At 36.7% G+C, this 27,616-nt stretch overlaps 2 protein-coding genes across 3 annotated transcripts; one reads left to right on the forward strand and one right to left on the reverse strand.

Annotated features, from left to right (window-relative positions):
- Window positions 1-3,667: 3,667 nt before the first annotated feature.
- zc2hc1c (zinc finger, C2HC-type containing 1C) lies at window positions 3,668-12,176 on the reverse strand. 2 transcript variants are annotated; one of them, XM_067367254.1, is made up of 3 exons: window positions 12,040-12,176; window positions 7,794-9,125; window positions 3,668-4,206 (listed from the first exon to the last, which is right to left on the reverse strand). In XM_067367254.1, exons 2-3 carry the CDS (start codon window positions 9,078-9,080, stop codon window positions 3,964-3,966), a joined length of 1,530 nt encoding a protein of 509 aa, XP_067223355.1. In that variant the 5' UTR covers window positions 9,081-9,125; window positions 12,040-12,176; the 3' UTR covers window positions 3,668-3,963. The 2 variants fall into 2 exon arrangements, with proteins under 2 accessions (XP_067223355.1, XP_067223356.1); XM_067367255.1 differs by having other exon boundaries at window positions 7,794-9,118; window positions 12,052-12,100.
- Window positions 12,177-12,180: 4 nt separating this feature from the next.
- Window positions 12,181-16,854, forward strand: acyp1 (acylphosphatase 1, erythrocyte (common) type). Its single transcript, XM_067367256.1, has 3 exons — window positions 12,181-12,336; window positions 12,427-12,516; window positions 16,012-16,854. The coding sequence occupies exons 2-3, from the start codon at window positions 12,436-12,438 to the stop codon at window positions 16,225-16,227; spliced, it is 297 nt and encodes a 98-aa protein (XP_067223357.1). The 5' UTR covers window positions 12,181-12,336; window positions 12,427-12,435; the 3' UTR covers window positions 16,228-16,854.
- Window positions 16,855-27,616: the final 10,762 nt, after the last annotated feature.

A 27,616-nucleotide genomic window follows, 5' to 3' on the forward strand; every position in this document is an offset into this window, starting at 1 on the left:
TAATGTAAAATTCACTTTATAAAGACACACATTTCTAACTTTCATTCATGGGGATAACATGGATAATTTGACATTATTAGTTTAAGATTTTTGCCCATCTTTTGGAAAATGCAGTTTTAAAAGTAAAAAAAAAAATTCACTTTTACCAGTAGATGGCTCCAGAACTCCACTATTTGCTATTTGACTGACTGAAAGACATCTTTTCACAAGTATTTTCAGTTGGATTCATGTCTAAATATTGTGAAATCACAATTATAACAATAAAAGCTACTTTTTTGTCAAAGTTTAGCATTTTTTTTTAATAATAAAAAAAAAAAAAATCAGTTTTTCAATGTTACATTATAATGAGACCCCACTTAGAAAAAATTCATCCTCAAAATCAACATTTTTCAAAAACCTATTTTTTTGTTTTGTTTTTTTAGTACAAAAAAAAATGGCTAAACTTTGACAAAAAGTAATTTCTATTGTTATAATTGTGATTTCATAATATTTAGATATTAATCCAACTGAAAAATACTTGTGAAAAGATGTCTTTCAGTCAGTCAAATAGCACACAGTGGAGCTCTAGAGCCATCTACTGGTAAAAGTAATAATTTCTTTACTTTTAAAAGATGGGCAAAAATCTCACACTAAACCATGTCAAATTATCCATGTTATCCCCGTGAATGAAAGTTAGAAATGTGGGTCATTTATAAAGTGAATTTTACATAAAAAGCTGTTTTGTATAAAAACCTATTTTATTTATTTATTTTTTTATATAAATTTTAAAAAAATATGATAAATCCTCCAAACACTGCACAAATAAGAAGTAAAAACATTAATAAACAGAGTAAAATTACATTTGTTTTTTAAAAAACAATTATTTTGTTACAAAATTACATTTTGTTGGCTGGCGTCTGTGGAGACCCCAAATACCCTGAGTGTGACTTTTTTTCTACACTAAAATAAAAACAAGATATCACCCTTTTTTTTTTTTTTTTTTTTTTTTTTTTTTTTTGTAGATCTAGAAAATATTAACAATTTTACAAAGTTAGATTTTTGCAAATGTCATTTGGGGACCCCAAAGACCCCATAAGGGTTAAAAACAATAGGCAAACTGGACAGTAGGAAGCCCATTTCCAATACATGCTTTGGTAAATCTTAATTATGTCAAAATTCCCAGGTGAAAAAAATACTATAGTAATTTATAGTAAATAGGCCTACTATAGTGTTTTTGAACTATACTATAGTAAAGTACTTGAATTAATTTATTGTGGTAATTCTATAGTTGCTCTGATAATATAACAACTATAGTAATATAAACAAATTACTTTACCCAATACTGTACTAAGTTTTCTTTAATCTATAGGGTATACTATACTACAATACACTACAGTTTACTGTAGTAAAAAAAAAAACTAAAGTATACTACAGGATTTATTACAGTTGATCAGTTCACTATAGTTAATACTACAGTATGCTGAAGCATTTATTAACAAACTTTTATAAATACTATAATATATACAGTATACTACAATTTACTATAGTATGGTTCAAAAACACTATAGTATTTACTATAAATTACTATATTAGTTGTTTCACCTGGGTTATTACATAAAAAGTGGAAATTATGACACATTCATAATTTAGATTTTTCTTATTTCATAGTTATGACATACTTATGACTTACTTTTAGGTAATAATTATTATAGGCTACACAGAAAAATCTTCAGAGTTGAATCAACTTAAATCTGCTTGGAGTACATATGAATATATGCTAAATAGTGTTAAAGTAACACTTAACCAGAGTTAAAGTTAATGAGATTAATTAAGTGATGATTGAGTGTTAGTGATGAACACCTGCTGTTAACAAGCAGAATCATATACATTATACATAATAATACATTATATCTATCAAGATCTCAGTAGAGGATGATTACCTTTTCTTTAGTTACTCTGCTTGTTAACAGCAGGTGTTCATCACTAATGCTCATTCATCGCTTAATTAATCGCTGAATTATCTCATTAACATTAACTCTGCTTCAGTGTTGCTTTATCACTATAGAGGAACCATATGCACTCAGAGCAGAGTTGATTTAACTCTGGGGATTTTGCCAGTCAAAATTATGACTTACTAAATCATAATTATGAGATTAAACAGTCAAAATTTTGAGTTAAAAAGTCAAAATTATGACTTTCTATGATATTATAGAAACCATATTTATCTAACTTCCGTATTCTGTAAAACAGATCAGATCAATTCTGGTTTAGGTCTTTTGTATGTGCTTCATGAAAAAGTAGCTTAAAAAAACTTAAAAAGAGCGATCAAAGATAAGCATAAATGATGTCTGCCGCATATGCAGATTGATATTTAAAAGCTTTTTTTAATTTTTCTTCTTCACACTAACATTTAGACATTTAATAGAATAAAACACCTATAACATTGTGAACTAGGTGGTTTCGCTGATTACCTTAAAAGTCCATAGATATGCCGTCAGTTCATACTGCTGTTAACATTTTCTCTGACAAGCGGATGCAATGAGACCAGTTTTCCGGTCTGGTCATGTGACGTTCGACATATACCCTATAGGCTTTATTTCCATGATACAAAAATGAACTGATAAAACTGGCATACTTCCTTTACATTCACACAATCAGTTGCGTGATGTATTTCTGGCAGAGATTTTGTTTATAATTTTTCCAATTAATAATTAAAAATATTTATACATAATTTTATATATTAAGGATGGTGTGCTGTTGTTTTAAAATCTGGAAAATGTAACTTTTAATGCATTCTTTTTAAATAAATGTACAGATAAATTGTGTAACCGGTGCAGCATTACTGTGCTTCCTAACTAAATAAGACAGGATTCTATATGAAGTCCATTTTCTGTGTTCTCCTTGACAGCACAATAAAACTGTGTCTTTGTTACGCTTGACCTTCAGATGTTTTGATTTCAGTTAGCATCGACTGCAGGCCTGGTTCTGATAGGAGTCAGGGTTACCATCTTCACCTTTCTACTGTCCACTGATAATTCAGAAAGAAAGAGCAACTGAAGCCTACTGTTAAACCAGCAACTTTAATAACACATCTTGATGAATAATGCTATCAGAATGTGTTAGTGCCAACACTATATTTGCACGGTTTCAAGGATAGGTTTAGGGTTTGTGGTTGGTATGGACGTTTAAAAAGCCTCAAACCACGTCACACCACATGAATATAGCACAATCTGATAGCATTTCTCTCCAAGAATCTGAGCGGGTAGAACAAATCTGTTGTAAGCTATTTTATGTCTATTATAAACTATGAGAGCAGACAGAAAGTCTGCTAACTGATTTTAATCCTAGTGGATTTAGAGGTTTCCTCACTTACACAAAGAATATTTCCAAAAGGATCATCACTATACACAACAGCACTGTTTTCCTATGAGGTTTCATCCTGTAAAGTAATTGCACTGATATCACAGACACACAGTGGAATAAATCAGACTAATCACCAGTCTGTGGGCATGAGGAGCCTGTTGTGTTTACCAAAAACACTCATTCAAAGTGCTTTACGGATTTCTGTTACTCCATTACACCAGTAGATGGCGATGAGTGAGTGACTCTCAGCTGTGTGAATACTGCTATAGCAAAAAAATAAACATATAAATGTAAACATGAAAAATTTTAATGTGAGACTGATGTTTTATGAACATGTGCTATATACATCTGTTAGTTTACTTATAATAACACAACTTTCACAAAATGTATACCTGCATCGTCCCGTTTATAAAGGCTTCTGACTGAAGTTTTGTGAAATTAGTACAAAACACAATCTATCTAACATATAAGGTTTTATCCATATGTACAGCTGATATGGTTTCAATGCCATGAATCATGTTCATATGGTTTTTTTATTATTATTGTTTTTTGGTGTTTTTATATTTCACACTAAAGATGCTACTCTAAGTCTTCCAAAAGCTGCAGCTGATGAAGATCGTGTCAGCGCGCCGTCCTCTTCCTCGCGCTGGTCTGCGGTTGTTTAGGAGGTGCTGGTCTGCTCTTGATGTTCTGGCACTTTGGGATGTGTCTCTCTGCCGGGCCTGGGGCAAATTTGCGGCCACAATGAGGGCAGGTTACATATTCTGGATTTAGATTGGAGACTGACTGTGGCTCGTGAGATCGACCCTGACGCATGGTTTGAATGAATGCCTCGTGTTTCTGCCGCCAATTATTCTTCTTGCGCTGAGGAAGAAGACAGTGTGACATCAGTGAGGACATGGATAATACACAGAAGAGTGATGCTATGAAGGAAATATTACCACAGCAAAACAAAATCACTCATCTCAAACACACATTTATCAGACTGCAGATAACTTTTGTTTCCACTATCAGGGTTTAAATGTATATGAACGCACAGTATTGGAGAAGTGAATTTTGTAGATTAGACTGGATTTTGTTCTATTTTTTCATTCAGCTTTAAAGTTTGTGAGGAACTTCTTATTCTTGTCATGTGAATCAATGAGATCTTTATAACAGTATAGCAGATAATTACATAAAATACACATAAATATCAGTCTTCACTGTATCTGTCAATTATGGAAGCTTGTTTCCAGCACTGAATAAAAAAAAATAAAAAAAGGGTAACTACGACTTTTTATCTCACAATGCTGAATTTTTTCTTGCAACTACTAGATATATATGAATACTGACTTTATAACTCGTAATTGTAAGAAAATTCAGTATCATGAGATAAAAAAATCACAATTGTGAGAAAAAAGTCAGAATTACGAGGTAAAAAGTCACGACTGTGAGAAAAAAATCAGAATTACGAGGTAAAAAGTCACAATTGTGAGAAAAATCAGAATTGTGAAATAAAAAGTCGCAATTGCGAGAAAAAGTCAGAATTGTGAGAAAAAAATAATTACGAGATAAAAAGTCGCAATTGTGAGGTAAAAAGTCAGAATTGTGAAATAAAAAGTCGCAATTGCGAGAAAAAGTCAGAATTGTGAGAAAAAAATAATTACGAGATAAAAAGTCGCAATTGTGAGGTAAAAAGTCAGAATTGTGAGAAAAAAATGTATTATGAGGTAAAAAGTCGCAATTGCAAGAAAAAAAGTCACAATTGAGCGAAAAAAGTCAGAATTGTGAGATAAAAAGTCAGAATTGTGAGAAAGTCGCAATTGCAAGAAAAAAGTCAGAATTATGAGAAAAAATTAATTATGAGGTAAAAAGTCGAAATTGCAAGAAAAAAAGTCAGAATTGTGAGATAAAAGTCAGAATTGTAAGAAAAAAATAATTACGAGGTAAAAAGTCGCAATTGCAAGAAAAAAAGTCAGAATTGTGAGAAAAAATTAATTACGAGGTAAAAGTCGCAATTGTGAGGAAAAAAGTGAGAATTGTGAGATAAAAAGTCAAAATTGTAAGAAAAAAGTGAGAATTGTGAGATAGTCACAATTGAGAGAAAAAAGTCACAATTGTGAGATAAAAAGTCACAATTGTGAAATAGTCACAATTGAGAGAAAAAAGTCAGAATTACGAGGTAAAAAGTCGCAATTGTGAGAAAAATCAGAATTGTGAAATAAAAAGTCGCAATTGCGAGAAAAAGTCAGAATTGTGAGAAAAAAATAATTACGAGATAAAAAGTCGCAATTGTGAGTTAAAAAGTCAGAATTGTGAGAAAAAAATGTATTATTGGGTAAAAAGTCGCAATTGTGAGGAAAAAAGTCAGAATTGTGAGAAAAAAATAATTACGAGATAAAAAGTCGCAATTGTGACGTAAAAAGTCAGAATTGTGAGATAAAAAGTCGCAATTGCAAGAAAAAAAGTCAGAATTGTGAGAAAAAAATCAGAATTGTGAGAAAAAAGTCAGAATTGTGAGATAAAAAGTCGCAATTGCAAGAAAAAAAGTCACAATTGAGCGAAAAAAGTCAGAATTGTGAGATAAAAAGTCAGAATTGTGAGAAAGTCGCAATTGCAAGAAAAAAGTCAGAATTATGAGAAAAAATTAATTACGAAGTAAAAAGTCAAAATTGCAAGAAAAAAAGTCAGAATTGTGAGATAAAAGTCAGAATTGTAAGAAAAAAATAATTACGAGGTAAAAAGTCGCAATTGCAAGAAAAAAAGTCAGAATTGTAAGAAAAAATTAATTACGAGGTAAAAGTCGCAACTGTGAGGAAAAAAGTGAGAATTGTGAGATAAAAAGTCAAAATTGCAAGAAAAAAAGTGAGAATTGTGAGATAGTCACAATTGAGAGAAAAAGGTCACAATTGTGAGATAAAAAGTCACAATTGTGAAATAGTCACAATTGTGAGAAAAAAGTCAGAATTACGAGGTAAAAAGTCGCAATTGTGAGAAAAATCAGAATTGTGAAATAAAAAGTCGCAATTGCGAGAAAAAGTCAGAATTGTGAGAAAAAATAATTACGAGATAAAAAGTCGCAATTGTGAGGTAAAAAGTCAGAATTGTGAGAACAAAAAGTATTATGAGGTAAAAAGTCGCAATTGTGAGGAAAAAAGTCAGAATTGTGAGAAAAAAATAATTACGAGATAAAAAGTCGCAATTTTGAGGTAAAAAGTCAGAATTGTGAGATAAAAAGTCGCAATTGCAAGAAAAAAAGTCAGAATTGTGAGATAAAAGTCAGAATTGTGAGAAAAAAGAAAGAATTGTGAGAAAAAAGTCAGAATTGTGAGATAAAAAGTCGCAATTGCAAGAAAAAAGTCACAATTGAGCGAAAAAAGTCACAATTGTGAGATAAAAAGTCAGAATTGTGAGAAAGTCGCAATTGCAAGAAAAAAGTCAGAATTATGAGAAAAAATTAATTACGAGGTAAAAGTCGAAATTGCAAGGAAAAATGTCAGAATTGTGAGAAGTCAGAATTGTAAGAAAAAAATAATTACGAGGTAAAAAGTCGCAATTGCAAGAAAAAAAGTCAGAATTGTGAGAAAAAATTAATTACGAGGTAAAAGTCGCAATTGTGAGGAAAAAAGTGAGAATTGTGAGATAGTCACAATTGAGAGAAAAAAGTCACAATTGTGAGATAAAAAGTCACAATTGTGAGATAAAAAGTCACAATTGTGAAATAGTCACAATTGAGAGAAAAAAAGTCAGAATTACGAGGTAAAAAGTCGCAATTGTGAGAAAAATCAGAATTGTGAAATAAAAAGTCGCAATTGCGAGAAAAAGTCAGAATTGTGAGAAAAAATAATTACGAGGTAAAAAGTCGCAATTGTGAGAAAAAAGTCAGAATTGTGAGATAAAAAGTCAGAATTGCAAGAAAAAAAGTGAGAATTGTGAGAGTCACAATTGAGAGAAAAAAGTCAGAATTACGAGGTAAAAAGTCGCAATTGTGAGAAAAATCAGAATTGTGAAATAAAAAGTCGCAATTGCGAGAAAAAGTCCGAATTGTGAGAAAAAAATAATTACGAGGTAAAAAGTCGCAATTGTGAGAAAAAAGTCAGAATTGTGAGATAAAAAGTCAGAATTGTGAGAAAAAATTAATTACGAGGTAAAAAGTCACAATTGCAAGAAAAAAAGTAAGAATTGTGAGATGTTATCAATATTACTAATATTACAAACAAGTTATTCTTACGTTTACTTGATAAAATCAGTGCAGATTTCACAGCAGAAAGACACGAGCTGAAGGAGAACGTTTGTACAATTATACTAAAAGATATTTTACTTCCTAAAAAAGTCTAAACTATCAATCAGACGACAGAAGGACTGTAGCAGATTGTGTGCAGCTGCAAAGTTTTGATCACGTTGATCACTTTAGAGAACTTGCGTATCAAATATGTCGTAAGTAAAAGGTGAGATCTTTGCAAAGCACTTACTTCGGGCGTTTTGCTTCTGCTGTTGATCTTCATGAACTCCTCCAGCTCTGTTCCTTTGGCTCTGTACTGTGACATGTCGAAGACCTTGCGCTGCGGCCGCTTTTTCTCACACACCCTCATGTGCGTCTCCAGCCGCTCTCGTGCGAAGCATCGATGGCACACGTTACATGGAACCAGCTGGTGCGGAGCGTCGGGATCCTCCTCCGGACTGAGCTCCACCTGCTGCAGTCGGTTTCCTCTCTGGCTGGGAATCCTGTCCGTGCTGCCAGCGGCCTCCTTCATAAGCCTTGATGTGAGCTGATACAAACCCTCTTTATTTTCCCTCCTCTCATGTTTGAGGTGAGCTCGGTCCCTTCTCATAGAGTCAGACGAGTTCGGTTTTCTCACGTCATCTTCTCTGAGGTTGTGCATTTCGCTCCTTCTTCTGACGTAATTGTCTTGTCCCATTCCTCGCTCTCGTCGCCCATTACCAGTTTCTCTGTTCCAGCCTTTTGCTGTGTGTTCGTAGTCATCCCAATCTCTCTTTTCCTCCAGTTTGTGACTCTTTGCCATCTCTAAAGTCAAAGGTCTCCTCCTGCCCTCCCTTTCTCTGCTCCTCTTTACCTCTCGCTCCCATCTTTCCATATCATCTCTTGCATTCCCATATCTGTGCCTTTCCTCATCCCAATCGCTGTATCCGTTACTATAGAACCTGTTGTCCTCTAAATAACTCTGGTTTCTCTCTTTAGTCTTCTCTTTTTGGACTCTTCGCAGGGTCTCTTCTGTTTTGAAAATCTTCTGCTGGAGCATCATCTGCTTGGAGTGGATTTCCTTTGAAAGGTGTGTTTGCTTGTGTTCCTGGTGCTCCCGGTCCAGATTGAGAGGGTCTAGTTTCCTGCCAGCCTTCTGCTGGTGTCTGACGGCAGCTTGATGGGTTAGTGCAGGCAGACATGAGTAAAATCTCTCTTGATGTTCTGGTTTGGTGACATTACTCAGGCTGAACGCCCTCTTGTGGAGGACTGGTTTCAGAGGGAATATTTTGTCTAAAGTTCTCCGTGAAGGAACGTATTCATTCTGCTCCGTGTTTTTCTTCCTATGGATGATGTCTGGATGTTGCCAGGGATGTTGTCTCTCTCTCAGGGACCTTCCCTCTTGGTTTTCCAGAACATCCAGCCTGGAGCTGTGATGAGTTCCCGAGGGACTGCGGAGTCTGCTCATGCTCTCTCTGTACAAGAATGGAAGTTTTGATGGTACGGTCTCTCTTTCCCAGAAGTGATGTGTGAGGTGATGGTGTGGCACCGTTTGCATGTTTGTGAAAGGCAGATCTAATAACAGCGTTGTCAAACCTGTGGACTGACAGAAAACACATATGGATGTTTCTTTAAAAATAGTGCAGGTATAATTTGTTTCAGAATGGGCTTAGTTTGATTGCTGCTTCTGTAAAGTCTGAAACCATCATTAAAGGCACAATACGTAGGATTTTGGGATTAAAATATCCAAAAGCCACTAGAACAGTGTTATACATTTTGTTGACTTGTGTACTTACATTATCACAAATATAGCACTATAACAACTCTCAATATAGCACTTATAACACTCAAATGTATCTAAGATGATAAGAGCTGCTTTACCCCACATACTCCTGACCAGAAGAAGAAGAAGCAGCGACTGTGGCATAATAAAAGTCCCGCTGCTCTCGAGACATGTGTTGCGCTCTTCTCTCATTAGAGAGTGTTTGGGTAGATTTTGTGTTACACAGATCTTGGGTCAATGATGTGGAAGTTTCAAATTTCAATATTTTATTCAGAATACAACATAGATGTCATATCAAATGTTTAAACTGAGAAAATGTATCATTTTAAGGGAAAAATAAGTTGATTTTAAATTTCATGGCATCAACACATCTCAAAAAAGTTGGAACAAGGCCATGTTTACCACTGTGTGGCATCCCCTCTTCTTTTTATAACAGTCTGCAAACGTCTGGGGACTGAGGAGACAAGTTGCTCAAGTTTAGGAATAGGAATGTTGTCCCATTCTTGTCTAATACAGGCTTCTAGTTGCTCAACTGTCTTAGGTCTTCTTTGTCGCATCTTCCTCTTTATGATGCGCCAAATGTTTTCTATGGGTGAAAGATCTGGACTGCAGGCTGGCCATTTCAGTACCCGGATCCTTCTTCTACCCAGCTGTGATGTTGTAATTGATGCAGTATGTGGTCTGGCATTGTCATGTTGGAAAATGCAAGGTCTTCCCTGAAAGAGATGACGTCTGGATGGGAGCTTATGTTGTTCTAGAACTTGGATATACCTTTCAGCATTGATGGTGCCTTTCCAGATGTGTAAGCTGCCCATGCCACACGCACTCATGCAACCCCATACCATCAGAGATGCAGCTTCTGAACTGAGCGCTGGTAACAACTTGGGTTGTCCTTGTCCTCTTTAGTCCGGATGATATGGCGTCCCAGTTTTCCAAAAAGAACTTCAAATTTTGATTCGTCTGACCACAGAACAGTTTTCCACTTTGCCACAGTCCATTTTAAATGAGCTTTGGCCCAGAGAAAACGCCTGCGCTTCTGGATCATGTTTAGATATGGCTTCTTTTTTGACCTATAGAGTTTTAGCCGGCAACGGCGAATGGCATGGTGGATTGTGTTCACCAACAATGTTTTCTGGAAGTATTCCTGAGCCCATGTTGTGATTCCCATTACAGTAGCATTCCTGTATGTGATGCAGTGCCGTCTGGGCCCGAAGATCACGGGCATCCAGTATGGTTTTCCGGCCTTGACCCTTATGCACAGAGATTGATCCAGATTCTCTGAATCTTTGGATGATATTATGCACTGTAGATGATGATAACTTCAAACTCTTTGCAGTTTTTCTCTGAGAAGCTCCTTTCTGATATTGCTCCACTATTTTTGGCTGCAGCATTGGGGGAATTGGTGATCCTCTGCCCGTCTTGACTTATGAGAGACTCTGCCACTCTGAGAGGCTCTTTTTATACCCAATCATCCGCCAGCTGTTCCTTATATGTACATTTAACTTTTCCGGCCTCTTATTGCTATCTGTCCCAACTTTTTTGGAATGTGTAGCTCTCATGAAATCCAAAATGAGCCAATATTTGGCATGACATTTCAAAATGTCTCACTTTCAACATTTGATATGTTATCTATATTCTATTGTGAATAAAATATAAGTTTATGAGATTTGTAAATTATTGCATTCCTTTTTTATTCACAATTTGTACAGTGTGCCAACTTTTTTGGAATCGGGTTTGTACTTCTAAATGTTTAAGTTTTACTTGTTAAATGAGCTTAAATGTAGGCAATATGTATTAAAAATGGGTAACACTTTAGAATCTCACACTATGAAGCATTAGTTAAGCATTAATAAATAGTTAATTCATCACTTATAAAACATTAAAAGACATTAGTAAGCCATTTATAAATACAGCTAAAAATGCTTTGTTCTTGATTTATAAGCATATCTATAATGAATTTAATAATTGTATTTTCATACTTTATTCATTCTTAATTTATCATTTCTAAATTATGTATTACATTATTCACAAACCAGTTATTTAGGAGTTGTCAGTGGTCCATAAGATTATTTAGGAAGAGTAAGTAAATGATTAATAAACTATTTAAATGTACATTTATGCATCTTATTATTTAGACATATAGTATTAGTTACTTAGTGTGTTAATAAATGCTTTATTAACACATATTTCAGTGTCAAAACGACCTCAGTACTAACTTTAAAACATTAGAGAACTGCAGTGGAGAAGATCACTGAACCTTTAAATCTCATTTATAAAAGCTTTACAAAGCATAAATAGTCTTCACTTTAGATGAGCTCACAAAAATAGTTAACTGACCACTTCTAAATGTTTTATAACTACCTGAATTCATTAATCATGAATTGCAGTAGGAATATGTGTTAATAAAGCATTTTTTTTCTCTCTTAGCCAGCGTGTATTATCCAGTCCTTGTGTCTGACAAGCTTAGCTGTAAAAATAATAATAATAGCTTATAATAATAAAAGCTTTGCCTTTGGCAAGCACCATTAATAATAATAATAATAAATAAAAAATAAAAAATGTGTGATTTGTGATTAGTTAAAAGTTTTGCTCTATTCTCATGTAGTGTCTAACCATATCAGCACATTTTCACAAGAATTCTTTTTCACACTCTCGAAGATAAATAAATAATAATAATAATAATAATAATAATAATAATAATAATAATAATAATAATAATATAATGTGTGTTTACCTGTAATCTTACCGGTGTGTGTTTTCCGCTGGATCGCCTCAGGTTCAGTTATGTTTTCAGGTGTGTTTACACTTGTTGCTTAGGAACAAGACAACGCAAACTTCCTTCATATTTGCTATTGGCCAGTTGCGTCAGACGTCATGCCGTGACCCGGATGAACGACGCGCTGTGATGATGGTGCGCATGTGCCACTTCATGAGCCTGACGCAGCTTCAGATCAAATGTTGAAGCGCTAATGAAGTCGATTTGACTGCGGATTCCAGAAACCAGAACGCGTTTATTATCGTCCATCCTCCGGTAGGTCAGACTGTGTGTGTGACATTGAGCTGGTAAAGCTGGACGGGTTCAGAGTGTGTGTGTGTGTGTGTGTGTGTGTGTGTGTTGCAGGAGAGCGTCATGTCCGCTGAGGAGCTGCTGTCTGTGGACTATGAGGTGTATGGCCGCGTGCAGGGCGTGTTCTTTCGGAAATACACACAGGTAATGTCTCGTGTGTAGGGGCTAGTTGTCACAGTGCTGTCAGTCAGTGCACGAATGCGTACTTTAAATGTGAAGCTGCTGTGATGAAAGTGTCTGCCAAATGCATGAACACAAATGAATATTTCTCAGGGTGGCTTTATTTTTGGAACATTTATGTGTATATGGGCCATTCTACAGAATTGGTGCAAGCTGCTGTCCCTCAACCAAAACACACATTTAAAAAAACATTTAAATATTAAAATGTTAGATGTTTACTAAGATCATTCTATTGTCTATTGAATCCCACAATAATATTTAAAATATCAGTAAGTTTAATATGTATAAAATCATCATTTATTGGGTACTTTCAATTGGGAAGCGTTTGAAAATGATACTGAAAATAATCTTTGCAGTTTTTTTCCATTGTTGGTTTTAAAAACATAACAGTGAATTAAACGGTGAAGTAAAAAAAAAAAAAAAAAAAAAAAAAAAAAAATTATATATATATATATATATATATATATATATATATATATATATATATATTATATATATATATTATATATATATATATATATCTATATATAATTTTTTTTTTTTTTTTAATCATGAAACTTTCATGTCAAGCATGTTCACGTCACTACCGAAACAGTGTTTGAGTCATTGTCTGAGACTCCATCATTCTGAGTTAAATGTGTTCAAAAGTTTGAAAATCTGTGTGCAACTTTAAGGATCGTCACTAACAAAAACCTTTTTCTGCAATTAAGCAAACTTTTCTGTGTGTTATTCCATAAAATTTAGTTTTTGTGTGTGTACAACTGTTCAGATCTGCGCTAGATAACCATGTGCTGATTATCATCTTTGTGAAATAAACACAATCTTAGTATTTAATGCAAATCATTAGTATTTTAATATGTTTTAGTATGTGAGTTAAATTGTGTCATGTGATGTGTCACTACCAACACATCACTACTGAAACTGTGCATCACGACCGAAACATGGGATGTTTTGTGAAAAATAAAGTATATTGAATGATCAACTAAGATGTTATTATAGTGTTTGGTTCAATGTTTATTCAAACTAATCAATCCTTTACTTTGACATCAGTTTGATCAACTTTATGCCTTTTACAGAGAAAGATTGGATTCAAAATACAACAAATCTCATAAATTACACTATTTATAAAATTGTAATTGTTATTCATTTACCTGTGAAAACTTTTTTAATAATGGCAAAAAAATATATATTTACAAGGTAGATGTAAACAAAATCTTAATAGGTCAATTTGACCCTTCTTATTAAATTATATATATTATTGTGTTTCAGTAGTGACAAATTTGGGTAGAGGAAAAATATTCCAAAACTTTCTGAAAATACAATATGAGAATTAACTGCACAATTACTAGAAATGTGTATCTTGGATTTTATACAATTTGCATACAAACAAAATTTGTGGAAAACACAATTCTGTAGAATGACCCGTATACAAAAACATTAAGATCTTGTCTATAAAAACTATTAAACATACAAAAGAATATACCAAAAAAATAATAATAATAATAATAATACAGCTAATTGAACACACTGTTATTTTATGCTATTTAATGGTTTTTTATATATACATTTTGGAAAACTGCAAAAATATAAAAGGGAACACAAAAACTGTTGTTGTGGTCAACAGATATTGTGATTAATGAACTCTGTAGAATTACCACACATAAAATCACAACCTTTTCTGACCAGACATTTCTACTCTAGTCCTGTGAACACAGCTCAGCATTTGGTTAAAATCTTCCTTCATAATGTAAAAGTCATCATGAAATCAAAAGGGACACAGTTAACGCTCTTAATACACTCTTCAGGTATCGTGAATGATTCATCAATGAATGTTATTTCAGTTAATCAAGATGTACTTGCTCAGCCTCTAAAATGACTTTAATTTAGCCACCAAAGCCCTCTTTTTTGCTTTAGTCATTTTGTTGTGTGTTTGTGTGTTTTTGTGTTTTAGTTTTAACTAGTTCTCCAGGGGTAAAATCAAGTCCCATTCCAGCAGTTTTTCTCATTGACTGTCCCGTAAAAAATGTCAGATTACAGAAGTAAATAGGTAACTGAAGGCAATTCATGTAAACTTTAACACAAGGTTTTATTTTGTTCATGTATTTACTCCACAGCTGTTAGAAAAGTACTGGAAATTTTGTTTTGAGGAGTAAAATATTGTTATATTTTAATTTCTGTCCTTTTTTAATCAGTGTTTAAATGAATCCTTATGTATGTCAAAGTTACTCAGATGTACTTTACTGGACAAAAAATTGTGAAAAAAATTTGATGCTTGGGAGTACAGTTTGAGTAGTTTGGTCTCATTTTGAAGAAGACCCATTGCAGAACATTGTTGAAGTTAAAACGATTCAAAAGTGAAACAAAAAGTTATAGAGGTTTAAGTTAAAATCAAAAGCCATAAATCTAAACAAGTTTGAGCTTGATATCTCAAAAAATGAGCTTTCAGTAATATTTTTGTTTGGGTATAGTACCACATTTTCCTCATTAGATGGCAGCAAAACTCCTCTGGTACAGCAGTGGGATTTGTGATTTGCACTACTGTAGTATTTTTCTCTCTCAAATATTACATGCACACACTTTTTTCAATATTTCTCCAAATGTGCATGCTTTTTAGCTAAAAGCCTATATGAAATGCCATAGAGGTAAGATAATTGTTCAGACACTTTGCATCACAGAAATACATTATATTTTAAAGAATATAATAGAATACCATTATTTTAAATTGTAATAATATTTCACAGTATTGCTGTTTTTCTGTATGTTTGATTTGCATTATGATGAACTGAGACATGATCACAGGGGGTTTTTCACAGCCTACCTGTCTGAAAGAGCTCATTAATATGCAGGTCATTACAGCTCATTATGCGATTCTTATGTCTTCTCAGGTGAGAATCACCCATTATACATGAGGCTTCACGCCTCCACGCATACTGTGTTTCTTGACCAAAGATGTTTTAGACAATTTAAATCTCTCTATTGTTTTATATGAACAAGCAGGCAGCATAATTTTTACCTCATTTTGAAGCACAAACTCTAGTCTACAACCTCAAATACCCAGAAGTCTCAAAGATTTAATATATATTTTTTTTGGCCTTATTTCAGTGACTTAAGTTTTTTGTTTTTTCAATAACCACGCATAAACGTTATTCCTTCAAAAACACAAACATGTACATACATGTTTCTCACATATTATTGTAGCCTAGTTTGTGCTGAATACAGTGTAATGACACTTTTTCGATTAATATGTTTATGAACAACTGAAAAAAGCACAAATGTCAGGGCATGTCAAAACTTCTCCAGGCCCCAAAAATCCTCAGACCCCTGAGGGTTAATGTCTATTGGCATTAACACAGGCAAAATACACTTTCTCTAAATCACTTGATGTACAGCACTTTGCATCACCATAGTGTATATAATGCTCTGTTCGCGAGTCCGACTGGTGTCTGTGTGTGTTTGCAGTCAGAAGGGAAGAAGCTGGGTCTGGTTGGCTGGGTTCAGAACACCGACGCTGGGACGGTTCAGGGGCAGCTCCAGGGTCCGGCCTCCAAAGTCCAGCAGATGCAGCGCTGGCTCCGCACCACCGGCAGCCCGCAGTCACGAATCGCCAAAGCTGAGTTCAAGAACGAACAAACCATCGACAAACTGGACTTTAAGGATTTCAAAGTTGTTCGTTAATGACAGAACAACTCAGTTACATAGATATACAATACTATTTATTTTAGTGTTTAAAAATGTGACCTGTTGCCTGTTACTGGTATAAATATGAGGTCTTTATTGACATTATGTACCAGCTGCTCCTTTACATTTCTGTACAGGAAAACACTGTCTTCCCAACACAACAGCTAATATAACAAACTCCACTCCTGTTTCTTCAGTGTTTCTGTTTTATAATGGCTTGTATCATCCACACAACGAATTTCACCTTTTAATGAGTTCTGTAGTTACATTAAAGGATTAGTTCACTTTCAAATGAAAATTAGCCCAAGCTTTACTCCCCCTCAACCCATCCTAGGTGTATATGACTTTCTTCTTTCTGATGAACACAATCAGAGTTATATTAATAAATATCCTGACGCATCTGAGCTTTATAATGGCAGTGAACGGGACCAACGAGTATGAGCCGAAGAAAGTGTCTCCATCCATCATAAACATACTTCACACGGCTCCGGGGGGTTAATAAAGGCCTTCTGAAGAGAAGCAATGCATTTGTGCAAAAAAAAAAAATTCATATTTAACAAGTTATGAAGTCAAATATCCATCTTCTGCCAGACCACCTGCTTTATTCAACTTATGTACAATTATAGGAAAGTTTTGATATAAATGTATAGATTGCAAAAAAGACGTATAATCAAATGATAATTTTTACTTGTCAATATTTTCACTGGACCACAAAAATTACTTAATTAAAATAAAAAATGCAATTATCTGGGGTCATTTTATATGTCAGGAAGTAAAACTTATTTATTAAACATGATTTTGCAAATAATAAAAGACCTGCATTATTAGTCTGAAATGATATGGTTATAAATTAATAGAGACACTTCTGATGGCATACAGTGATTTGTTTTTCACTTTCAATAGATTTAACTGATGCTCAGCAGATCATTATCAAATGCTTTGGTCCACGGTACAGTTTTATTAGTGACCGTTCCACACAGATCTAAATTATGTTTTAAAAGTGTTTTTAATGTTTTTGAAACAAGTCTCTTCTGCTCACCAAGGCTTCATTTATTTGATCAAAATAAATGTTTTAGACTTAAATATATATTTTAAAATGCATTTTATTTATGTGTTGGAAAAGCTGAATAGAAAGCTTTTGTAACATTATCACTAGGTTTGGTCTCAGTAAGAGTTTTTTTTTTTATTATTATTAATATTTATTGAAAGAAATGAATGAAATTGATACTTTTATTCAGCAAGGATGCATTAAATTGATCAAAAGTGACAGTAAAGACATTTATAATGTTGAAAAAGATTATATTTCAGATAAATGCTGTGCTTTTGAATTTTCTATTCATCAAACAATCCTGAAAAAAATTGTACACAACAGTTTTCAACATTGATAATAATCATAAATGTTTCTTGAGCATCAAATCATCATATTAGAATGATTTCTGAAGGATCATGTGACACTGAAGACTGGAGTAATGATGCTGAAAATTCAGCTTTGATCACAGGAGTAAATTACACTTTACTATATATTCACATAGAAAACTGGTTTTAAATAGTAATAATATTGAATTGTTTTTACATTTGCATTTTGGATCAAATAAATGAAGCCTTGGTAAGCAGAAGAGACTTCTCTCAAAAGCATTAAACAATCTGTTCAAAAACGTTTTGACCGGTAGTGTATGTTTAAAAAATGTATTTAGTTGCAGAAAGAGTATGATTCTAATCATATTCCACATATGCAGACATAGATGAGTGTTAATGCACATAATGAGGGGTTTGAATAGTAAAAGGCAAAATGAAAAAACATTGAAATGTGATCTTCTGTCAGAGTTAGCAATGGAATGTGCTTCCCTGTTGGCATCAACAGTAAAACCATGTGTTGATGTGTACGTTGTGTACATATTTCAGATGTATTGGATTATTTAGAAGTGAGTGACCCAAATTCTCTCAGTACAACTACAAAAGTAAGCCACCCCACCCCCTCCCTCTCTCTCTCTCAGAAATTAAATATAGATATTGGCTGAAGGTGCACCATGATGTGGCACTATCCATAAAACCCACCTCTCCATAATTCTTTGCTCTTGTGCCATGTTTCATGTGTACGTTGACCTGTGTGTCTAGTATTCTCCCAGAACCAAGACTCAAACTGAATGGATGTATTGTGAAAGAGCCAAACATTCCAGGAAATGAGTGTTCCCCACCCTCTAGTCTGCTTCCAAAGTAGAGACCGGCTGCTTATTTTCTACAGCAGCTTTTTTAAGGCCCAACCACCCATACAGAACTACTGTGAGACGAATACATTTGATGACGTACGCCTCTACTAGCAAATGGCTAAAACGTTTGCTTAGTAAGTCTGCATACATCACTTCATTATTCTGCAGTTAATACACAATTCTGACAGGCCTACTGTTTTATAAAACACAGTCGAAATTGACTATTTTACAGAATGTTGCAGTGTTTATTTTACGTGATTTATCCATGCACATAATTTTTCATGTGCACAAGAAACTGAAAACCGGCATTCAGATCTGCCTCCATTTAGTTCGCAGTGACCAACTTCCAACAATCCAGTCAATTACTGAAGGACGAATCATAAAGGTAGGGTAACACATTTCCCTAACCGTAACTCTATAGGAAGTACATAGTTAAGTAAGTACGTCACTTAAAATAAAGTAACCTAAGGTGTTCACTTTGAATAAACTTAATGTCTAATGTTAAAGAACACAAGGTAGCTCCACAGTGCAGAGGAGCCGAAGCACAACCAAAACACTTCTTCTGTAAGACACGTGCAGTTTTATTTTTTAACCGCTAGAGGGCCAAAAGTGAATGTATATATATTACAGTGTAGCTTTAGGATCATTTCATGGTTTCAAAGACAAAACTCCTCTCATTGCTCTGATCATGATTGTGCACAGTGTTTACAGACTAAAGAACTGTTTATAGAAATGCATGTTTCTATGCACAGGGCCAATCTGTAAAAATTAAACCTGTAAAATGACAGAAAAAGTACTGGAAGCTCATTAACCCGACATTATCCAGTCATTTTCTGTTAACCCTAAAACACAACGCAATTAAGTGCAAAATACAGGTAAAACACCTGTAAAAAATAAATACAAAATCGAGCCACAACACAACGAAATAAAGCCACAACACAACGAAATCGAGCCACAACACAACGAAATCGAGCCACAACACAACGAAATCGAGCCACAACACAACAAAATCAAACCACAACACAACGAAATCGAGCCACAACACAACGAAATCGAGCCACAACACAACGAAATAAAGCCACAACACAACGAAATCGAGCCACAACACAACGAAATCGAGCCACAACACAACGAAATCGAGCCACAACACAACGAAATAGAGCCACAACACAACAAAATAAAGCCACAACACAACGAAATCGAGCCACAACACAACGAAATCGAGCCACAACACAACAAAATAAAGCCACAACACAACGAAATCGAGCCACAACACAACGAAATCAAACCACAACACAACGAAATCGAGCCACAACACAACGAAATCGAGCCACAACACAACAAAATAAAGCCACAACACAACGAAATCGAGCCACAACACAACGAAATCGAGCCACAACACAACGAAATAAAGCCACAACACAACGAAATCGAGCCACAACACAACGAAATAAAGCCACAACACAACGAAATCGAGCCACAACACAACAAAATCAAACCACAACACAACGAAATCGAGCCACAACACAACGAAATCGAGCCACAACACAACAAAATAAAGCCACAACACAACGAAATAAAGCCACAACACAATGAAATCGAGCCACAACACAATGAAATCGAGCCACAACACAACGAAATAAAGCCACAACACAACGAAATAAAGCCACAACACAATGAAATCGAGCCACAACACAATGAAATCGAGCCACAACACAACGAAATCGAGCCACAACACAACAAAATAAAGCCACAACACAATGAAATCGAGCCACAACACAACGAAATCGAGCCACAACACAACGAAATCGAGCCACAACACAACGAAATAAAGCCACAACACAACGAAATCGAGCCACAACACAACGAAATCGAGCCACAACACAACGAAATCGAGCTACAACACAACGAAATAAAGCAACAACACAACGAAATAGAGCCACAACACAACGAAATCAAGCCACAACACAACGAAATAAAGCCACAACACAACGAAATCAAGCCACAACACAACGAAATCGAGCCACAACACAACAAAATCAAACCACAACACAACGAAATCGAGCCACAACACAACGAAATCGAGCCACAACACAACAAAATCAAACCACAACACAATGAAATAAAGCCACAACACAACGAAATCGAGCTACAACACAACGAAATAAAGCCACAACACAATGAAATCGAGCCACAACACAACGAAATCGAGCCACAACACAACGAAATCGAGCCACAACACAACGAAATAAAGCCACAACACAACGAAATAAAGCCACAACACAACGAAATCGAGCCACAACACAACGAAATCGAGCCACAACACAACGAAATCGAGCTACAACACAACGAAATAAAGCAACAACACAACGAAATAGAGCCACAACACAACGAAATCAAGCCACAACACAACGAAATAAAGCCACAACACAACGAAATCAAGCCACAACACAACGAAATCGAGCCACAACACAACAAAATCAAACCACAACACAACGAAATCGAGCCACAACACAACGAAATCGAGCCACAACACAACAAAATAAAGCCACAACACAACGAAATCGAGCCACAACACAACGAAATCGAGCCACAACACAACGAAATAAAGCCACAACACAATGAAATCGAGCCACAACACAACGAAATCGAGCCACAACACAACGAAATAAAGCCACAACACAACGAAATCGAGCTACAACACAACGAAATAAAGCCACAACACAATGAAATCGAGCCACAACACAACGAAATCGAGCTACAACACAACGAAATAAAGCCACAACACAATGAAATCGAGCCACAACACAACGAAATACAGCCACAACACAACAAAATCGAGCCACAACACAACGAAATCGAGCCACAACACAACGAAATCGAGCCACAACACAATGAAATAAAGCCACAACAAAATGAAATCGAGCTACAACACAATGAAATAAAGCCACAACAAAATGAAATCGAGCCACAACACAACGAAATCGAGCCACAACACAATGAAATAAAGCCACAACACAATGAAATCGAGCCACAACACAACGAAATCGAGCCACAACACAACGAAATCGAGCCACAACACAACGAAATCGAGCCACAACACAACGAAATCGAGCTACAACACAACGAAATAAAGCCACAACACAATGAAATCGAGCCACAACACAACGAAATACAGCCACAACACAACAAAATCGAGCCACAACACAACGAAATCGAGCCACAACACGAAATCGAGCCACAACACAATGAAATAAAGCCACAACAAAATGAAATCGAGCTACAACATAACGAAATAAAGCCACAACACAATGAAATCGAGCCACAACACAACGAAATCGAGCCACAACACAACGAAATCGAGCCACAACACAACGAAATAAAGCCACAACACAATGAAATAAAGCCACAACACAACGAAATAAAGCCACAACACAACGAAATCGAGCCACAACACAACCAAATAAAGCCACAACACAATGAAATAAAGCCACAACACAACGAAATCGAGCCACAACACAACGAAATCGAGCTACAACACAACGAAATAAAGCCACAACACAATGAAATCGAGCCACAACACAACGAAATCGAGCCACAACACAACGAAATCGAGCCACAACACAACGAAATCGAGCCACAACACAACGAAATAAAGCAACAACACAACGAAATCGAGCCACAACACAACGAAATCAAGCCACAACACAACGAAATAAAGCCACAACACAACGAAATCGAGCCACAACACAACGAAATCGAGCTACAACACAACGAAATAAAGCAACAACACAACGAAATAGAGCCACAACACAACGAAATCAAGCCACAACACAACGAAATAAAGCCACAACACAACGAAATCAAGCCACAACACAACGAAATCGAGCCACAACACAACAAAATCAAACCACAACACAACGAAATCGAGCCACAACACAGCGAAATCGAGCCACAACACAACAAAATAAAGCCACAACACAACGAAATCGAGCCACAACACAACGAAATCGAGCCACAACACAACGAAATAAAGCCACAACACAATGAAATCGAGCCACAACACAACGAAATCGAGCCACAACACAACGAAATAAAGCCACAACACAACGAAATCGAGCTACAACACAACGAAATAAAGCCACAACACAATGAAATCGAGCCACAACACAACGAAATCGAGCCACAACACAACGAAATCGAGCCACAACACAACGAAATCGAGCCACAACACAACGAAATCGAGCCACAACACAACGAAATAAAGCCACAACACAACGAAATCGAGCCACAACACAACGAAATCGAGCCACAACACAACGAAATAAAGCCACAACACAACGAAATCGAGCCACAACACAACGAAATCGAGCCACAACACAACGAAATAAAGCCACAACACAACGAAATCGAGCCACAACACAACGAAATCGAGCCACAACACAACGAAATAAAGCCACAACACAACGAAATCGAGCCACAACACAACGAAATCGAGCCACAACACAACGAAATCGAGCCACAACACAACGAAATCAAACCACAACACAACGAAATCGAGCCACAACACAACGAAATCGAGCCACAACACAACGAAATAAAGCCACAACACAACGAAATCGAGCCACAACACAACGAAATCGAGCCACAACACAACGAAATCGAGCCACAACACAACGAAATCGAGCCACAACACAACGAAATCGAGCCACAACACAACGAAATAAAGCCACAACACAACGAAATCGAGCCACAACACAACGAAATCGAGCCACAACACAACGAAATAAAGCCACAACACAACGAAATCGAGCCACAACACAACGAAATCGAGCCACAACACAACAAAATCGAGCCACAACACAACGAAATCGAGCCACAACACAACGAAATCGAGCCACAACACAACGAAATAAAGCCACAACACAACGAAATCAAACCACAACACAACGAAATCGAGCCACAACACAACGAAATCGAGCCACAACACAATGAAATAAAGCCACAACACAACGAAATCGAGCTACAACACAACGAAATAAAGCCACAACACAATGAAATCGAGCCACAACACAACGAAATCGAGCCACAACACAACGAAATCGAGCCACAACACAACGAAATAAAGCCACAACACAACGAAATAAAGCCACAACACAACGAAATCGAGCCACAACACAACGAAATCGAGCCACAACACAACGAAATCGAGCTACAACACAACGAAATAAAGCAACAACACAACGAAATAGAGCCACAACACAACGAAATCAAGCCACAACACAACGAAATAAAGCCACAACACAACGAAATCAAGCCACAACACAACGAAATCGAGCCACAACACAACGAAATCGAGCCACAACACAACAAAATCAAACCACAACACAACGAAATCGAGCCACAACACAACGAAATCGAGCCACAACACAACAAAATAAAGCCACAACACAACGAAATCGAGCCACAACACAACGAAATCGAGCCACAACACAACGAAATAAAGCCACAACACAACGAAATAAAGCCACAACACAACGAAATCGAGCCACAACACAACGAAATAAAGCCACAACACAACGAAATCGAGCCACAACACAATGAAATCGAGCCACAACACAACGAAATCGAGCCACAACACAACGAAATAAAGCCACAACACAACGAAATCGAGCTACAACACAACGAAATAAAGCCACAACACAATGAAATCGAGCCACAACACAACGAAATCGAGCCACAACACAACAAAATCAAACCACAACACAACGAAATCGAGCCACAACACAACGAAATCGAGCCACAACACAACGAAATCGAGCCACAACACAACGAAATAAAGCCACAACACAACGAAATCGAGCCACAACACAACGAAATCGAGCCACAACACAACGAAATCGAGCCACAACACAACAAAATCAAACCACAACACAACGAAATCGAGCCACAACACAACGAAATCGAGCCACAACACAACGAAATAAAGCCACAACACAACAAAATCGAGCCACAACACAACAAAATCGAGCCACAACACAACGAAATCGAGCCACAACACAACGAAATCGAGCCACAACACAACGAAATCGAGCCACAACACAACGAAATAAAGCCACAACAAAACGAAATCGAGCCACAACACAACGAAATCGAGCTACAACACAACGAAATAAAGCCACAACACAATGAAATCGAGCCACAACACAACGAAATCGAGCCACAATACAACAAAATCAAACCACAACGAAATCGAGCCACAACACAACGAAATCGAGCCACAACACAACGAAATAAAGCCACAACACAACGAAATCAAACCACAACACAACGAAATCGAGCCACAACACAACGAAATCGAGCCACAACACAACGAAATAAAGCCACAACAAAATGAAATCGAGCCACAACACAACGAAATCGAGCCACAACACAACGAAATAAAGCCACAACACAACGAAATCGAGCCACAACACAACGAAATCGAGCCACAACACAACGAAATCGAGCCACAACACAACAAAATCAAACCACAACACAACGAAATCGAGCCACAACACAACGAAATCGAGCCACAACACAACGAAATAAAGCCACAACACAACAAAATCGAGCCACAACACAACGAAATCGAGCCACAACACAACGAAATCGAGCCACAACACAACGAAATAAAGCCACAACAAAACGAAATCGAGCCACAACACAACGAAATCGAGCTACAACACAACGAAATAAAGCCACAACACAATGAAATCGAGCCACAACACAACGAAATAAATCCACAACACAATGAAATCGAGCCACAACACAATGAAATCGAGCCACAACACAACAAAATAAAGCCACAACACAACGAAATAAAGCCACAACACAATGAAATCGAGCCACAACACAATGAAATCGAGCCACAACACAACAAAATAAAGCCACAACACAACGAAATCGAGCCACAACACAACGAAATCGAGCCACAACACAACGAAATCGAGCCACAACACAACAAAATCGAGCCACAACACAACGAAATCGAGCCACAACACAACGAAATAGAGCCACAACACAACGAAATCGAGCCACAACACAATGAAATAAAGCCACAACACAACGAAATCGAGCTACAACACAACGAAATAAAGCCACAACACAACGAAATCGAGCCACAACACAACAAAATCGAGCCACAACACAACGAAATCGAGCCACAACACAACGAAATAAAGCCACAACACAATGAAATCGAGCCACAACACAACGAAATCGAGCTACAACACAACGAAATAAAGCCACAACACAATGAAATCGAGCCACAACACAACGAAATCGAGCCACAACACAACGAAATAAAGCCACAACACAACGAAATCGAGCCACAACACAACGAAATCGAGCCACAACACAACGAAATAAAGCCACAACACAACGAAATAAAGCCACAACACAACGAAATCGAGCTACAACACAACGAAATAAAGCCACAACACAACGAAATCGAGCCACAACACAACGAAATCGAGCCACAACACAACGAAATCGAGCCACAACACAACGAAATAAAGCCACAACACAACGAAATCGAGCCACAACACAACGAAATCGAGCCACAACACAACAAAATAAAGCCACAACACAACGAAATCGAGCCACAACACAACGAAATCGAGCCACAACACAACAAAATCAAACCACAACACAACGAAATCGAGCCACAACACAACGAAATCGAGCCACAACACAACGAAATAAAGCCACAACACAACAAAATCGAGCCACAACACAACGAAATCGAGCCACAACACAACGAAATCGAGCCACAACACAACGAAATCGAGCCACAACACAACGAAATAAAGCCACAACAAAATGAAATCGAGCCACAACACAACGAAATCGAGCTACAACACAACGAAATAAAGCCACAACACAATGAAATCGAGCCACAACACAACGAAATCGAGCCACAACACAACGAAATCGAGCCACAACACAACGAAATAAAGCCACAACACAACGAAATCGAGCCACAACACAACGAAATCGAGCCACAACACAACGAAATCAAACCACAACACAACGAAATAAAGCCACAACACAACGAAATCGAGCCACAACACAACGAAATCGAGCCACAACACAACGAAATCGAGCCACAACACAACGAAATCAAACCACAACACAACGAAATCGAGCCACAACACAACGAAATCGAGCCACAACACAACGAAATAAAGCCACAACACAACAAAATCGAGCCACAACACAACGAAATCGAGCCACAACACAACGAAATCGAGCCACAACACAACGAAATCGAGCCACAACACAACAAAATAAAGCCACAACACAACGAAATCGAGCCACAACACAACGAAATCGAGCCACAACACAACGAAATAAAGCCACAACACAACGAAATCGAGCCACAACACAACGAAATCGAGCCACAACACAACGAAATAAAGCCACAACACAACGAAATCGAGCCACAACACAACGAAATCGAGCCACAACACAACGAAATCGAGCCACAACACAACGAAATCGAGCCACAACACAACGAAATCGAGCCACAACACAACGAAATCGAGCCACAACACAACGAAATCGAGCCACAACACAACGAAATCGAGCCACAACACAACGAAATAAAGCCACAACACAACGAAATCGAGCCACAACACAACGAAATCGAGCCACAACACAACGAAATAAAGCCACAACACAACGAAATCGAGCCACAACACAACGAAATCGAGCCACAACACAACGAAATCGAGCCACAACACAACGAAATAAAGCCACAACACAATGAAATCGAGCCACAACACAACGAAATCGAGCCACAACACAACGAAATCGAGCCACAACACAACGAAATCGAGCCACAACACAACGAAATAAAGCCACAACACAACGAAATCGAGCCACAACACAACGAAATCGAGCCACAACACAACGAAATAAAGCCACAACACAACGAAATCGAGCCACAACACAACGAAATCGAGCCACAACACAACGAAATCGAGCCACAACACAACAAAATCAAACCACAACACAACGAAATCGAGCCACAACACAACGAAATCGAGCCACAACACAACGAAATAAAGCCACAACACAACGAAATCGAGCCACAACACAACGAAATCGAGCCACAACACAACGAAATAAAGCCA

Source organism: Chanodichthys erythropterus, chromosome 18 (assembly GCF_024489055.1).
Source record: "Chanodichthys erythropterus isolate Z2021 chromosome 18, ASM2448905v1, whole genome shotgun sequence".
Classification (NCBI taxonomy): Eukaryota; Metazoa; Chordata; class Actinopteri; order Cypriniformes; family Xenocyprididae; genus Chanodichthys; species Chanodichthys erythropterus.